Source organism: Cydia pomonella, chromosome 25, assembly GCF_033807575.1.
Source record: "Cydia pomonella isolate Wapato2018A chromosome 25, ilCydPomo1, whole genome shotgun sequence".
NCBI lineage: Eukaryota > Metazoa > Arthropoda > Insecta > Lepidoptera > Tortricidae > Cydia > Cydia pomonella.
In genome coordinates this window covers 9,011,799-9,030,149 of record NC_084727.1, presented here as the reverse complement: position 1 = coordinate 9,030,149, position 18,351 = coordinate 9,011,799, and the positions used below count along the sequence as shown (strand labels likewise).

At 36.5% G+C, this 18,351-nt stretch overlaps 1 protein-coding gene across 1 annotated transcript in view; it reads left to right on the top strand.

The window, feature by feature from the left end:
* The window catches only part of LOC133531361 (uncharacterized), a 73,669-nt gene that overhangs the window by 33,786 nt on the left and 21,532 nt on the right, over positions 1-18,351 (top strand). The window contains exons 11-18 of the mRNA XM_061869519.1: positions 2,395-2,644; positions 4,174-4,370; positions 7,964-8,184; positions 10,108-10,222; positions 11,269-11,358; positions 12,104-12,238; positions 13,986-14,079; positions 14,894-14,995. Of these exons, the coding sequence (XP_061725503.1) occupies positions 2,395-2,644; positions 4,174-4,370; positions 7,964-8,184; positions 10,108-10,222; positions 11,269-11,358; positions 12,104-12,238; positions 13,986-14,079; positions 14,894-14,995 (1,204 nt within the window). The remainder of the gene's footprint in view (positions 1-2,394; positions 2,645-4,173; positions 4,371-7,963; positions 8,185-10,107; positions 10,223-11,268; positions 11,359-12,103; positions 12,239-13,985; positions 14,080-14,893; positions 14,996-18,351) is intronic.

Genomic DNA, 18,351 nt, shown 5'->3' with positions numbered 1-18,351 from the left:
CTTGCAATAAGGTTTGTAGTTGGGCAGTTGATAGTGTGAGCGATGAATGCGATGACGTCAATGACTCATTTCTTCATTTGAATGTCGGCGAGCACCGAGCGCCTCGCGACTCTCTTGCGAGTTGTGAGGAACGCCAGTGAGTTTGAAAGGCTGAGAGTTTTTTTTCAAATTTGAAGTGTTTGAATGGTTTGAGTGGTAAGAGCTGTGTGTGATGCGCGCGAGTAAATGAGTAAAATTAATTGAGGAGTGATGTATGACATTTATGCGGTGTGAAGTTCTGCGACAATTTAACTAAATGAGTGGTACAAATGAGGTGCCTCACGAGTGAGCAACTCAACACTAACATCACAGCCACGTTCCAAATCATGGTTGACAAATCATGGTGCCCCAATCCGAACTGACGTATCGTCTTCCACATCTTAGCTTTCAGTTTAAACAATGTGGGCACTATAACGGCATGACGAACCTTGCGGTATCCAGATAACTTTATGGTTACATTACTTCTTTAAGAGGCCGATTTTAATTAAGTCACCATGTAGAATAATCTATTAATGGTTTAAATTAATTTAAAATAATTGGTATAGCTATTAAAATGACAAAAGTGCGAATTATTTTCATAAACTGAAGGATTTTGGACTTTTGAATGCGTCTATTTCAACAAGTTACATTAAACTAAATTAAAATGCCGTCTGAGAATTTAATGTAACTGTCACCTCCATTTACAGCAAGGTCGGTGGGGTAGTTGTTTTTAATTAATGTGCTTTCATAAATAATGATTAATATAATGTTAGTACTTAACTGTGTGTTGTAGGGTTCTTTATTTTTTGTAGTTTTTCTTTACTTTTCCAGTTTTTGTTAGGCTCTTTCAATACAGGTTAAAATAATACAAGTAAATACAAAATATTATTTAATTTCTGTGACAAGCAGCCATGAAATTACCGGGTAAATTTATTACAATCAATTAGAATAGGATAGAATAATATTTTTAATTTCTCATGCTCTGAAAGAGGATCATTATTGTTCATAAAAGTGTGCAGAAAGTGACACATTTCTGCACTAGAGCACTGCATTCCATAAATAATGATACTTTTACCAATTTTTTTTATACAACGTCGATGGCAAACAAGCATACGGCCCGCCTGATGCTCAGCAGTTGCCGTAGCCTATGGACGCCTGGTAAAAATCATTCAAATGAAAATCGACACATTGAAAATAGTAATGGCTTTTCCATTGTCAACTCTTATACTAAAGTAAGATATTGTACAGTACATATGGTGCTACTTTTCCGCACTAGTGCATAAATTAGCACATTATGTAACTATGTCGAAAATTCAAAGGGTCATATGTACTGTAAAACGTTGTATACTTGTGCGAATAGGTAATTCGCAACTCGTGTCGATTTAAGACACTCCCTTCGGTCGTGTTTTAATTTATCGCCACTCGTTACGTATTTCTATTTTTCGCACGTTGTATCGTAAATAACTATAAACTAACTTATTTGTATAAAATGACTAGTAAAATATGCAATCTACAAACTATTAACCTACTTATATGTGTTATGTGTTTTATGTGTTTCCATGTACATTATTTTCAGAGGTTGTGCAATAAAGAGGATTTGTATTGTATTGTATTGTATTGTATATTGTTTACTCTATACACGTTCATACAAAAACACGCAAAGGTGATATATTATTGGCCGCGACTGTATTTTACGATAATTAATACTAAATAATACTTAGCAGTAATCAAATTAATTTTTAATTTTAAAATAGTACATTACGATACAAGTGCGAAAAATAGGAAATTCGAAACGAGTGGCGATAAATTAAAACACGACCGAAGGGAGTGTTTTAAATCGACACGAGTTGCGAATTACCTATTCGCACATGTATCGTACAACGTTTTACAGTACATATGGCCCTTTAAATGTTCGACACAGTAACGTAATATGCTACTTCTCGCACTAGTGCTATAAAGTAGCCCCATATGTACTGTAATTATATTTTTACATTACAAGCTTTTATTTAGTTTCACCTGTCCCGTTGTCTGTCTGTTTGTAATCAAATCTTGCAAGTTAAATTTGACCCACTTCCCGGTTTCCAAAGAAGCTGAAAATTTGCATACATATGTAAGTCGGGTGACAATGCAATATTATAGTACTATCGAGCTGATCTGATGATGGAGACAGGAGGTAGCCACAGGAACTACTTTTTTTTAATACCACGACGGTGGCAAACAAGCATACCCGCCTGATGGTAAGCAGTCACCGCAGCCTATGGACGCCTGTAACTCCAGAGGTGTACACTCCTTTTTTAAAGAACGCCATACTGTAGCCCCTCGGACCAAGAGAAGTCCGCAGCGATTTTGATAATATCTATTTTGTTTTATTTTCAGGAGAAAATCGAAGACGCCACTATCCTCTCCCTGATCCGAAAACTACCCTTCAACGTGGCTAACTACTCCACCAGCCTCCTCGAAGACTTGGAAGTGTTTACCAAACTTGGCCTGGACTTCTCCAGGGAGATCCGTCACGCCGCCATATTGAGCTTCGCGATCCTTGCACATAAAACTAGAAGAGCATTGGAACAGGAGAAGCAAGATTTGTTTGACAATATTGTTGTGAAGTACTTCAGGATGTATAGCGGTGAGTTGGTTTCGTCTCTTTCTGTCTGTCTGTCTTTAGCCGGGGTTACATTAGAGCCACGCCGCGTGTCGCAACGCTGCCTGACTCAACGGCTGGTGATTATACTACAGTGTCGTGTCGCCGCGCGTGCAGATTATTTTTTGTGTCAGTATGTATGTATGTATATACTTTATTGTACATAGAAATAAAAACACGAAAAACACAGTTACAGAGTAAATTAAATACAACAAAGGCGAACTTATCCCTGTATGGGATCTCTTCCAGTTAACCTTTGAGGAAATGAGTAAAACAGAAGTAACGGTGAATGAATGACAAACACAAACAAAAGTGTACAATCACTGAAATTAATGAAATGCACGTTTTGAATACACATTGATACAAATATACATAGATAGAAAAATAACCATAAAATAATGCATACATATATATATAAATAAAAATAAATAAATATTCAATATATAATATAAATAAATATGAATTCGAACCAGAAAAGTAAAGGAAATTAAAAAAGTAGAAGTACTCAATGGAACTAGGAAGTCGTAACCATAGTATCGTCAGTTCAGTGGTGACCGCGTGAACGTCCGCACCTGAAACTTGACGGGACTCGTCGGCTATGGCTCCAATGCGTGAATGCGCGTAGCTATTAGCTACGTGGCAATCTGTGAATGCGCGTAGCTACGTGGTGATTATACTAGCGCGGAGCGAGCCAAGAGCCAACGCGTCACTTCCCCCACCACCGCGCCCACGCCGATCGAGATCGAGCGGTCTGCGTGGCGTCAGCTCGCTCGGCGACACGCGGGACTGAGCTAATGTAACCACGTTCATACAAAATGTATGTAACCGCTTGCAATTCCACGCGTTGCGATACGCGGCGTGGCTCTAATGTAACCCCAGCTTTAATCTAATGCACTACGCTTTTATTCAAGAGCATGGATAGTTGCAGTGTCATTAGTAGTAGTATAGATATATATTCCCTCTCCCTCTGTCTCTATTCGTGTCTATCCTCCTAAGTCCCGATGTCCTTTTAAAAGGAAATCATCAAACCGTTTCTATAACAATTATGGAATAACAGAAGGTTCCAAATATAAAATCTACTTCTCTCTCTTTCTTTGATTCTCTTTCTCTTTGTCTCTTCTGTCTTAATATGCACCGCGGTGCGCTGCACCGTTACGCGTAAAGCGTTGTATACATATCTTTGTTTGTCTCTCTCTACCAGCTATGTCCCACTGGTAGGTTGGTGAATTTGACTTTTATCAAGAAATCGAACATGCCGTATTTCTGGTTATCTGTCCGAGTCTACAGCACTAGTTGTTTGTCTCATTCTACCTCTGTAACTGTTGGCTATCTTGCTCTCTCAAGAGAGACGCCGCTATCTTGAGCTTCGCGACCCTTGCACATAAAACTAGAAGAGCATTGGAACAGGAGGCCATGCTGCACGCCCCACTGAACGCTCCGCTTCGAGCGTCCACTCCGGTCACTAATGGTCCGACTGAAATACCAAATATCTTACACAGCTTATTTATCCACAGACTGTCCACAATACATCGACCGCATGGTATGGCTTCAAGGCCTCTGCAACCTGGGTTACTCGGCAGACTCATACACTAGAACCGTGTACATGGCCAAGAAGAGCAACAGGCACGAACGTCTCTGGGCTGCTTTGGCTGATGGGAGTTCGCGTCCGCCACCGGCGTATGGATATGGTCGCAATGTTAATGATTATTCGGTGAGTGTATTTATAAAACTGAGCAATAAGAACGGGTTATTTGTCTACGGGTCTTTTGTACCTGTATATTTGTGGTCAGAATTTGTAATAAGCAACTACACGTTTTCTATCTTTTTCTTACTAATGCTTTGTTAAAAACACTACAAAATTAGTAGTAGTAGAAAGGAATATGAGGACTACATGTGTATGGAGAAGCAGATATCTTCTTTACTCTTCAGGTGTCTAATCCGAAGGTAGTAAGTTCAAGCCCCAACTCGCACCAGAGATTTTCATAATATTATTTATCTGTTCTTTTTCGGTAAAATAAAACATAAATTAGTCCCTAAACTTTGTTGTTATGAAAGGAAATCTTAGAAACGAACGAGACTTTGCTACAGGTGACATTATACTACACGAAACGGTAGATTGCATAGGACCTAAGAAGTATATTGAAATAAATTTTGCTTAGAAATTCAATGCAAATATTAACATTAAGTATATAATAATTCAGCCCGCAAAGTAAAGCAACACCCAAATTACGAGATGCGAGCTTTTTGAAGTAACTCTCAGCGCTTGTTGGCAGTTACGGTGTTAATGTGTGTCGGTAATGTTTGCAGTACATTGCAGCTCGGTCAATTTTCAAAAATTATTTACGGGCTCACAATAAAGTACTACTTTAAAAAAACTTCTTAAATAATGATAACAAGGATACGGTTTAATTTATCACCCGTATTAGATTTGCACATTGTATATCCACTCACATGATTCCAGCAACTAAGGTTTCAACATTTCGCACCTCTAAAATGATCGTCGCAACTCGAGTTGCGAACGGAGTGTATGCGGTTTTTTATTTCTTATCTGTGAAGGGCTGCACAGATATGGTGTAAACAATTATTAAAACACAGAATACCAACGTGACAATATTTAAAAAATGTTTCAACCACTTAAACATAACCACAGTATTTTTTATCTATGTCACTTTGCAAGTTGTTCGGAAAAGTGCGTGTGTTAAAAGTTGCTGCGTGTTTTAAAATGCCGTAAGTATTCAAATTTACATATTTCTGTTAGTATTATATATTAAATTACTCCGCGTTTATTGGTCTATTAGATTAAAACTATATTTTAGACCTACTTAATATAGATGACCATAAAATCTCACTTCAAACCAATAACTCTGTAGATTTTTGGCGTGTTTCCTATTTTAATGCCCTAGATTTCTATGATTACCAAATATATCTTGAGCAACCTATAGTTATTAAATAGTTCGATTATTAAATTACATTAATAAACAATAAAATGCATTAAATCACTGTGTATTATCCAGGATTAGCGAACAAACCATGTGACGGAAAATTGTAAGTACAAACACAGCAACTCTGGTTGCTTAAAGCATTTCTGTACATCGTAAGGCATGTGGTACACTAGACGTTGCATACGCGTTTTGGGGTGTTTGTTACTACTTACTTATAATTTCTATTTACTAATATTTCTTTGCTATATTGCCCGGATCCTGGGGTAGCTTGCCGTTTTTCGTCTGGCAGTGAATGTGTTAAAAGTTCCTATTTCTGTTGAACATCTGCACCGCGCGACTGTTGTGTCTCCGACCTAAATAGGTAGCCATCTTTGTTTTTGACATGGCGCAGGTCAGTTTGTTTGTTTATTTACGTTTGTAATCAGTATAATTTCATGTGTTAATAGTTACTATTTGCTTATTGTGCTTAATTTGTTGTAAAGTGTATGTTATGGTGTATATATTATACGTGTTAGTGTAGTTATAAGTTAGTTCGGTTGTTGGTGATCGGCCGTTTTAAAAACACCAAAGTTTAGTACGTATGTAAATACTCTTTTGTTATTTTAAGTTATAAAGCCACTATCATTGTGATAATTACATAAATTATGTATTTTATTTCAAGGTAATTAGTGTCTTAAACGGTTTTTTACTATATTTTTGTACTTCAGTGTCTAAATTAGCCACAAAAAAATCACGAACATAGCACATAGTTACACGCCAGGTGGAGCAATTCGAAAGTTCCTTATCAGAATTTGAATCAGTTTTACTCTGCAATTTTATAGGTGAGCTATCAAGGTTTTTAGTATCAATTAAAAGCTTATTAAGCCTTCTTTAAATTGAATACAAAAAAAGATACGTTATCGATTTAGATTTTTTATTAAAAATATTTTTCTACTATAACTCGGAAATTATTCCTTTGGGTAAACTTCGTGAATTTTTAATAATTATTTTTATTATAACAGCAAATAGCTAAAGTAAGAAAATAAATTGTTTCTTTACCATTAGAAAACCGAAAGAATTATTCCAAATGCTTAAGCAGAAGCAAAGTTATCGATTTTTGAAGATATCACGACACTGTGCCGTCGTATCTGCGAAATGGCAGAGCAATTCAGGGCACCTTTCGTTAAAATCGGAATCATGTGAGTGGTTATAAATAATGGTCGACATGCAGCATCAATGTGACGTTCGGATTCCGACCGCAGCTGCACTACTGCGTATCTCAGAGCAACATTACTGCCGGAAATGAATGAATTCGTGGCAGTTTTATAGTACGTAAGAACCAGTGAAGAGAAACTCGCTGAAACCCAAGGTGGTATGGAAACGTAATGAGGAGACCCGAGGAGCATACGTCCAGAAAGGTCCTCAGTATAAACACCGGTCCGAGGAAGCATGGAAGACCCCTTCAAACTTGGATGTCTGTCGTCAACAATGATCTAAAAAAGCCCAAATCAATGAAGCGACGACCCACCGAAGAGTATGGCGAAGATTGACAAGGAGAGCCGACCCTAAATAAAATTGGATGTGGCTAGGCAAGGAGAGAGAGGCATTACTGCCGCAAATGTCAAAAATCCGGGTAACGACATCGTTTTTGACATTTGAAGTAATACTGCCGCAGTAGTGCAACTGCGGTCGGGATAGGAACTTCATTTTTAAAATCATAATTATAATATAACGTGCGGCGCCTGCAAAACAAGGCTCGGAAACTGGTTAAATTTCCAAACCGTTATCATGTACTAGGCCCAAAACCTTTTTATTTCCGTTTCGCTCGAAAAACCGTTATTTTTAAATCGGTTGTCGTGAGAACAGTTCTTGTCAAATTAACCGGTTTAGAACAATAAAAACCCCTAAGTCGGTGTTTATGTTTACGTAGCACACCACCAGACCGACCGGCCGTTTTGTCGCTCGTAGAATAAACCGGTTTTCTTAGGTTACAATAAGGTTCTTAATACGTTCGCGTTCTTATAAAAGTTCAAACACGGTGTCAAAACATTCGAAGATAACCGCCTCACTAGCCTAGACATAAAACGCCAGTTACGGAAAGAGAGACCTAAGCCCTCCTACGTGTACACGTTCAACGCAGCTGGCCAACTTTATTGTCACGCGTGCAATAGAGTATTTAAGAGCAAGTGCGGCCTGGCCAGCCACATTAGGGCTCATGCTAGACAACGTCCATAATGTGTTTATTTGGGGTCGCCGTCATCGAAAACGATGAGGAGGACTATATATAAAAGTTCGGAGGAAAACCGAAATAAACCGGTACTTATTTTAAAAACCGGTCCCGAGCCTTGCTGCAAAATGGCTTCTTACCAAATTAATGTTCCAGGTACTACAATCATCTCTACCAATAATAATGGACGACACAGAACACATACAACTGAGAATCGCGGCATTACACGCACTGCTCCGCTCCGACATACGCGCCAGCGATTTTATATATATACACAACTACATCAAGAATTCTAATAACAATCAGTTGAAACGTTTTTGGTATACTACAGTGAAAAGTCTGGAGAAATGTAAGCTGTACAACGAATATAAAGCTGCGTAAGTATTAAAATAGTACATTACGATACAAGTGCGAAAAATAGGAAATTCGAATCGAGTGGCGATCAATTAAAACACGACCGAAGGGAGTGTTTTAAATCGACACGAGTTGCGAATTACCTATTCGCACATGTATCGTACAACGTTTTACAGTACATATGGCCCTTTAAATGTTCGACACAGTAACGTAATATGCTAATTTTCGCACTAGTGCGCTAAAGTATCACCATATGTACTGTAAAAGGAATTTATTTCAGGCTAAATTAGTGATACCAAACATAATTATAGGTTTTTCAATATAGCATTACATTTCTCCTTGAATTAGTTGTGTATACGTATATGTGTATAGCTTGGATATGTGTAATGTAATAGGTAAAAAATTTGTAACGTGATAGATAAAAAAATGTGACAGTCCAAATCAAAAGGGCAACGTAAATTGTAATATTAAATTATTCCGTCAATGGTATTATTTATTTATTAATTAATTTTAATTAAAATCTAATTCATGACATTCTAATGTTTATCGTAGTATGTAAGGTTAGGTTTATATCTTGTACAGTCAGCGTCAAATACTTTGTAGCAGTCAAAGTGGCCAAATAGTTTGGTACACCGTACTAAATATATGGTGTACCGAACTATTTGGCTACTTTGGTTGCTACAAAGTATTTGACGCTGACTGTACATAGTCAATTTAGTTAGTATAAAAAAAATATTTGTACGCCAGTTATGGCAGAACAAGGATCGGACATAACCAAAAATGTAAAACCCATGTATATACGCTTGTTTGACTCAAATAAACCATTCATTCATTCATTCATTCATGTCCGTATGTCACAGCTATTTTATTCGGAAACCATGGTATATTTAGATATACCATGGTTTCCGAATAAATAAGAGAGATAGAATAAAATAATAGGAGCCTGTCTGTTTGTATGTAACAGCTATTTTATTCGGAAACCATAACCACAAAATCTAACCAAAATATTTGTGACAATCTACATCAAAAGGGACCTTATGGCGAACGCCGCTTACGTATTGGCGCGCCGCTAATAATGGCGTAAGCGCCAACCGCCATAAGGTCCCTTTTGATATGGACTGTCACATTTTTTTACCTATTACGTTACACATATCCAAGCTATGCACAGATTTTATATGCATACACAACTAATTCAAGGAGATATGTAAGCTGTTTAAGGTTGCGAAAGTATTATATAGTATTATATATTTTTCTAAAACAGCAGCAAACAATGTTAAATAATATCTAAGTAAATACCTATAGATCTTTGCCTAGAGATTAATAAATACAACAGTTGTACAATATTGTATGAGTATTCATAATAACACTGCTGTTATGATTCTATAGACAAACACCGGCTCGCCTCATTCGCCTCTAATGAAATTTGGCTTATACAAAAAAATAGGCAGTTACATAATAAATATCACAGAATAAAAATTACATTACAATTAAAATTTAAATTAAATGTCAATATTCAGAGCGTTCAGCCACGCAATTGAGGTCTAATGAAATTGATTTACTTAAAGCCTTAATACATATATACCAGTAATATACCAGAAATATATGATCACGCGCCATATTGCGGAATTTCATTGGAACTAAATTTTTCATACTAACTGAACTGTCACCCTATACATGAGAATAACAGCGCCCTCTTGACAACGATCATATTTTTCAGTTCGGGATTTAGATATAACTAGCATTCATTTAATTCAAAAATATACTGAAACACACCCAACTTGTCAGTAGCAAAAGTATTCGCGCCTAAATTTTTTAAATTTTCCGCCTTTTCTAATGACAAGATCATGCCAGAATATAGAAGAAAAAGAAATATGCAACAGAACTGACCATTTTATGATCTATCTAGCCATAGGGAAAGTGAAAATATGAAATCATTTTTTTCCAAGGTCGTACTACGTGCCTTTCGTCGCGAGTCAGGTTTCGAACCCGGACTCTACGTACTGGGCCACCAATAACTACATCGTCAGCACGAAGGATGACGAGGTGGCTGCTGCTTTACAGGTACCTGTCAAACACTCAGGTCACAATTTCACCAACTTGACAATTGTCACCTGACAGTGACAATTCACCGTATATTTCTGGCTCATATTTCACCACGCCGACATTTGTCAGTGACATATGTTAGCGATAATAAATCGCTCGAATATGCAAGAGTTATAGAGAGGTTAGATAACGAAATTTCGATTTTTTTTGTTTCACGGTAGGCCCTCAGATTTTGATGGATTGTGGTAGTGGCGTCACCTACGCAGCGTTTCGCGTAATATTCCCTACCGACAAATATGTCGACTGTACAAATGATTAAATTATTCTTGATTCACAAAATTATTGTCACTAAATTTAAGATGGACAATTGTCAAAATGCCTGTCATGTTCATAAGCACTTCTATACAAAAACAAATTACGAAATTGTCACTTTTCACCTGCCACTTGACAATAATTGTCAAGTGGAAAGTTAATGTTACTCGAAATATGTCACTGACAAATGTCGGCGTGATTGTCACTTGACAATTGTCACTGACGAATGTAATTTTTTTGACAATTGTCGCACCTGTCAGTTTGGTGAAATAGGGGCTTGTCTGACAAGTAAACATTTGACTCTAATGTAAGGACGCTAAGTACGAAGAATGTCGTACATTGATCCGTTTTTACAATACTTAGAAATGTTCAAACAATTATTTTACTGTTTTTCAAACATTTGTTGATATTTTAAAGCGGATAATCTTAATAACAAACACTAATTGTGCTTGATAGATCATATGCAAACATTCCAGGCCACGTAGCTAACGTTACAATCGTTAACGGTCCGTAGCGTAGCGTAGTCATCTCTCTCTATCACTCTTCCATATTTGTGCAACTGTGACAGTTGCGTTTCGTTCGCCACGGAGCGTGAATGATAAGCACGTTGGCTACGCAGGCAGATGTACTATGTCGCCGCAGTCGCATCAGCATTCTGAAAACGTCATTCTACGCTCGTAGCGAATTTGAAATTAAATACGTCTTATTGAAAGACTAGCTATTGAAGAAAGCTATTGTAATCTTTTGTACAGTTCATGAGCGTCGGAGATCCAACGAACGCGCTGCCAGCATTCGCGGCTGTCAAACTGTCAACGGGCGGGCGGCGACCACATCACATAGCGGTAAGTTATATTATATCAAAGATAATTCGAAATAGAGGTGGATTGTCAAAGAAAACTTTGTAGACACTTTGTTGACAGACATAGGAAGAAACCGGTTAATTTGACCAGAACTGTTGTTTTGTATCAATGTGTATTCAAAACGTGCTTTTCATTAATTTCGGTGATTGTACACTTTTGTTTGCGATTGTCATTCATTCACCGTTACTTCTGTTTTACTCATTTCCTCAAAGGTTAACTGGAAGAGATCCCATACAGGGATAAGTTCGCCTTTGTTGTATTTAATTTACTCTGCTACTACTACTGCTACAACTGTGTTTATGTGTTTTTATTTTTATGTACAATAGATTATATACATACATACATATACATACTGTTCTCATAAATACCGGTTTATAAATAACGGTTTTTCGAGCGAAACCGAAATCAAAAGGTTTTACGCCAATTACAAGACAAGCCTTGAGCACAAATATTCGTTATCATCATCAAACTGATGGGCTAATAGAGTTCAGAAGTGGGATGAGCTATAATATCCCACCGGGTTGATGTTTTTTTAATACAAATTCAAAATGGCGGGAATGACAAGTAAGAGCCAATTGACAATGTATGATCAATACAAATAAATAATATGAATGGGGATGTGAATATGATACTCTTTTATAAGTTTTTCATAAAAATAAGAATAGTCAAAACAAGCTATTTATAAATAATGATCCTAACACTATAAATATTTTTTTTTTCTGGACAGGTATACGTCATAGCAGAAGGGGTAACGACGAACATGTTTAAGAAAATCCATACAATAAACGAGAAGGAGTTGAAAATTGAGAAACTAGTGGAGGTTCTGAGGTCGTTTAAAGTGCCTTCAACGCCGCCAGAGGAGGTAATTTCATTAAATTTTTAATAGTTACTGAAAACTCAACGAGGGGGGGTGGGGTTACGGTCGGCAACGCGCATGTAACTCCTCTGGAGTTGCAGGTGTACATAGGCTACGGAGACTGCTTACCATCAGGCAGGCCGTATGCTTGTTTGCCACCGACGTAGTACGTAGTATATAAAAAAAAACTTGTTCAATATAGCCATAGACAAATGTAAGTAAAGAAAGAGTGTAACTCCATACATCCGTTTTCTTATCGAAATGCAAGTTATTTCGTAGTCGACATCTAGCGTCAAGTAATAGATTTAACAGTTCCGATACTTGACACCAGATGTCACAAGTGTTGCGACTGACGAAAAATGTATTGCCAATGAAACTCTAGGTTCATGGGGTCCCAGCGCGCACAAGTTTTTTGGAGAAATCGTGAATCGTCTGATTGACGTAACTGGTGCCCGAAGAGCTTGCGGCTTCCTCGCACAACGTATTAGTATTGCGATACAACGAGGAAATGCCGTCAGCATCCTTGGTACAATGCTTCAAGGGCCTATTTTAGATATAAGCTAGTTATAGTAATCATCTGTATATATCCATAATGCATTGATGTACCTTACATCAATGCCATAATGTATATTGTTAATGTAAATAATTAATTGGGTCTTGCCAAAACAATTTACAACTAATATTACAAGCAGAAGTAATTGAAAAGAGTGTTCCGGTTAAAATATTAGCTGAAAATTGTTGAGCATTAGACATCTATTGGCAAGTAGCGGTACTGATAAATCCGCTACTTGACGCTAGATGTCGACTGCGAAAATAAATAGCGTTTTGGTAAGAAAACTGATGTATCGAGTGAGCACTATATGCTTACTTATTTCTCTATGCTGCAGGGGCGGCGCGTCACAAACATTCGTAGGGAACCCGGCGCTAATTTTGCTTTCCTTTTCTCCATGAACCGATCGTGAAAGTACTCAACGGGCTGAAGTTTAGACAAGCCGGTGGGAATCGAGTTCTTTGAACGATCCGCCATTACTATGCTGTCGCAGTAACTGATGACAATATTATTCTGACAGGAGATTGAAAACATTTTTTTTCATTGTAGTATACAAGTATACTCAGACACACCCACTTAGTCGGTGAAAAATGCGCGAACTTAAGAGAATGTCAACACCCAATGTCCTTGAAATTGATGTTACTTAAACAGTTTTTTAAGAAAGACTATTTGTTTTAGTCAAGTAAGAAAAATATATGTTCATATTAATTATATTTCAAAGACTGTGGTTGTACTCGATACATGATTGAACGAAATCGGCTCGATAGAAAATAATTGCAAAGATTGGTCTTAAAATAACAATTAAACGGTTCTATGTCTTTATTGTTTTGACTTATGGGTCTGCAATTAAAATCACAATTTCAAAACATTTATATCTAAACCGTGGTTTAGTAAAATATTACACTAATAATCCACTTTTTTTTATTTAAATATTTTTCTTATTATTCCCTTGCCCAGGCCCAGTAACATGCGACAGTGCTATCTCATTTACTCCGATATAAATAGACAGTGTGCGCGCTTTAGGTATTGACAGCCTCTTAAAAAATTCTATAAGAGGTCAATACTTTCCACCTACATTTTTTCAAAGGACTATGGGCAACTTTGGAGCCTGGTCTAAATACCAACAGAGAACACTATCAATACATAACTATTTATTTTCTACTTCGTATTTGTCTTTTATTTATAAAATCATATTTAAACCAGGTCCATATTGACATAGTAATCAAGATCCACGACAAAACGGTCTACGCGTCGCATGTCAACCAATCACGATTCGACTCTTGGAACGGAGAGGAAAGTAAGTCTGTCTCACTCTAACTGATAAGGTTTGTCCGAACTGTACCTTAACGTTTTGCGAAAACCAAAATAATAGTATATGAAATGAATGAAATGAAAGCATTTATTTCGGACAAAAACATCCATATTATGTTAGTAATGACTTACGGCTAGGTGTGTTAGTAGAAAGTATAATTGCAATTTGGAATGGAATATAATGACAAAGATTAAGGGTCTGTTTAATAATGTCAAAATAAAGTCCCGAATAAGCGACTTGCCACTTATCTGACGAATAAAGTCATCGTTGGCGTTTCACAATCTTCTAATAAGCTTAACTGGTAGATAAAGTGCTGAGTTTTGCTGGAAGTTTTATCTGGCAGTTAATTTAATTTCACCACACCAGCTGGTAAAGGCTCTCATGATTGTTCAACAACCGATGAGAAAGTTGCATTTTATCCACATGTGTGACAAAGTAATCTGATGCAAATTTTGAGTTGTTTCCTTAATATTTCTACAATTTAATAACGTTCATTTAGATTTGATTTAGTTTGATGTTTTACGGTTAGAATTTTCCTCGCGTTGGTGTGGTGAATTTATTTTTGTTTCACTCGGTGGCAAAATTTGTGTAACCCTCGTGCCTTGAAACCCTTGCAATGTTCAAGATTCCACTTTTTGAAACAATTCAATTTTGGAATCTTTCCCTTGCTCAAGTATCAATATTGGTACGAGCCGTTAAACAAAAACTTTGCCCCTTGTAAAACAAATAACTATTGTTAATTAGCTATCGAATACTTTACTTGAACATTGTGAAATAGGCTCGAAATGTTTTATTTCAGTAACAAAATCAATAGAGGACTTCCTCCGCTTCGGAAGCCACATCAACCAGCAGATAGTCTACTATCCCTTCCAAATGGACGTCAGCATACCTACTGAACTAGGTTGGTTGTTATCATCATCATGACTACTACCATCATTAACATTATAATGATCAACTACATCGTCATGATCGCCACCATCATTATCATTACTTTCATCATCATTAGCACCTTCAATATTGTTTGACGACCGGTCTGGCCTAGTGGATAGTGACCCTGCCTATGAAGCCGATGGTCCCGAGTTCAAATCCTGGCAAGGGCATTTATTTGTGTTATGAGCACGGATATTTGTTTCCGGTGTGTGGTGTTTTCTATGTATTTAAGTATTTATAAATATTTATATATTATATATATCGTTGTCTAAGTACCCTCAACACAAGCCTAATGAACTTACTGTGGGACTTAGTCAATTTGTGTAAGAATGTCTTTATTATATTTATTTATTCATTTATTGTTATACACCGTGGGCCAAGTAAACCCGACAGATTTTAAAGCTTTATTCTTGACCGCATTTAAAGACTAAAATGTCATAGAAAGTTTCCTTAAATCGATCTCGTTTTAGAGATAATGACAATTTTTGTGATAATTTGTTTCTACTGCCTTCCAACCCAGAGGGTAAACTAGGCCTTGTTGGGATTAGTCCGGTTCGGAACTCTTTCGCATTCCGTCTCTATCGCACCAATGCACCCAGACACGACTGTTCTGGGGTTAGTCATTTTGCCTAAATATAGTTAGATCTATAGTTCGTTTTTTTTTACCCTTAAAAAGTAGCGATCTCAACGTGCTTTTTTATCAAAATCCATTTAAAAAAAATTGATTATATAAATTAAAAATTAAAAGACAGTTTTTTTAGGTCACATACAGACATAATAGAAATGTTACATATTTGTACACAATGTACAAAAACTGAAAAATGGTACAAATAGAGCTAGGAGGGTCATTATGCACAAAATTAACAAAATAAAGTTAGGTAAAAACAACGTAGTAATAAATAAATATAAAATTACGAACAATGCAAACCGGCAACTCTGTGTAGTAATTACCACCCAAAGACACCCATCCTCAATGTCCCTGAGTATACAAATAATTGTTACAAATTTGTAACAATTATAGTTCATATACGATTATTTACATTATTTTCTTTTGCTTTCATAAGTAATATAAACTAATTTTAATAAAGTAATATAAACAAACGGTTTAAGTTTTTTAATAAATTTAGATAAAAAAATACGTCAAGATGTACCTTTTCTCTAATGCTAAATGAAGTATAAATAAAATCTGGAGCAAACTCGTAAGCAATCTTATAAATAGAATACGCAGTAGGTATTTCACAACGTAATTGAAGTGAAACAAAATATTTTACCGTAACGAAGCCTCTTAAATTTTGTTTACAAAACCATTACATTTCATTGTGTATGTTTACATTCTACGAATTTATTTAATTAGGGTGTCCTATTACATGCGTCCGTCCTGAGCAAGCTCGGTTCTCCATACAAACGCAGTTACGTTCTCAATTTAAGGTGGTTCGATTTTCATACAAAAAACAATCGCTATTTATTAAATAATTACACAATATTATTACATAAATAGTTGCGCATCTATCTACTTTCGAATATTCATTTGCGCTAAATTAATAGAAAAACTTTGTTTCATACAGAAATCATGCAATAATGAACGTTATATTTTTATAAATTTTACTCATGTGTGTGTGACAAATGTCGTGTACAAATACATTGCGGCGTTGCCACTCCATGCTTCGGACGGCCATCGGCGCGACGTTGCGATGTTTGACGCGTTTTTAGCTGACTCTGTCGACACTGACACTCAGTGTGACCAGGCGTACGATAATTGTCGTACATGTACGATAATTTGGGCCCCGGTATGACATAATGTTCCAAAGAGCATTATCGTACACTAAAGTACTATAATTTCAGCCCTTGGATGATGCCACCTTAAAAGTCTAGTAATTTGAAGCAAAATATGACACTTTCTCTCAGAAATAGGCTAAAATTAGTATATTTTGGGTGTTCGGCTCCTTGGTGTAAGTTTAAAGTTTAAAATGTCTCAATTTCCTGTATACCGTTTGAGTCTATCCCAAAAATACACAAACATAAACAGATTTTTTGCGCAATTTAGACGAAAATTGTCTTTTTTTTATTATTAATTGGAAATTTAAGCTTATTTTGCTAGACATTTTTAGGGGCTGCCTTTTTGATTGGCGTACGATATTTTTTTCAACGGTACAATAATATTGACACTCAAGTACGATAATTCTCTTCCGCTCGCCTGGCAACACTGCTGAAACTTGACAGGACCTGGGGGCCTACCGGGAAAACCTAAATTCGCAAATTGCGGGGATCTTTCTCTTTTACTCTCACTAAGACGTAATTAGAGTGACAGAGAAAAATGCCCGAAATTGACGAATTTAGATTTTCCCGGTAGCCGCCCTGGTGCTTGACGTACTTGATAGAAAACAACGCTGCCGCATGTTCTGAATTGGGATTTTATGTGTTTTTGGATTGAAAATGATAGCTACGTCTAAATCAAGTTACAAAAATCATCGATATTCTGGTCCGCGAAAAACCAGGAAAAGTGTAACTGTAATTGGAGTCTACAAAAATGACCAATTCATAGAAAATATGACCTAGAAACTACTTAGTTCATTTTTATAAAACTCAATTTTGCCCGAGATTGTACTTAGGCGAATACCTAAGGGAGCTAAGTGTATTGATCTTGAATAAATAGTTGGCTAATATATGACTCCAACATGATATGGACATTTACATCATAACTATTATACCTAGTTGGTTACTAAGTTCTGTTACTCGATTTCTTTCTTTCTTCCTAGCGTTGTCCCAGCATATTGCCACGGCTCAATGGAGCCTGGGGTCCGCTTTGACAACTAATCCCAAGATTTGGCGTAGGCACTAGTTTTTACGAAAGCCACTGCCATCTGACCTTCCAACCCAGAGGGTAAAACTAAGCCTTGTTGGGATTAGTCCAGTTTCCTCACGATGTTTTCCTTCACCGAAAAGCGACTGGTAAATATCAAATGATATCTGTTCTGAAGTTCTGTTACTCGATTTGCAACCTCTTTATTCCCGTTAAAACAAATGCTACCGAAAAAATAAAAAATGACATAATGTGGTGGATTTGTGAGCTATACCACACATAACGCTTATCTCGTCGTATCTATAATGAATTGGGGCCTAAAAGAGAATCGTATTCCAATTTTTTGAAACGCTTGTATTACTTTCTATATTAACTAAAAGTTGCCTTAAAATTCAGCTTTTATACTAAAAACGGCTTTAAATATGTTAAATTAACAAAATATATTTTGACAGATGCTTTCGCGCTCAAAACGCTCTTTGAAAATTGTGTGACGTCACAGTTTATGGTTTGACACATAACTACATACA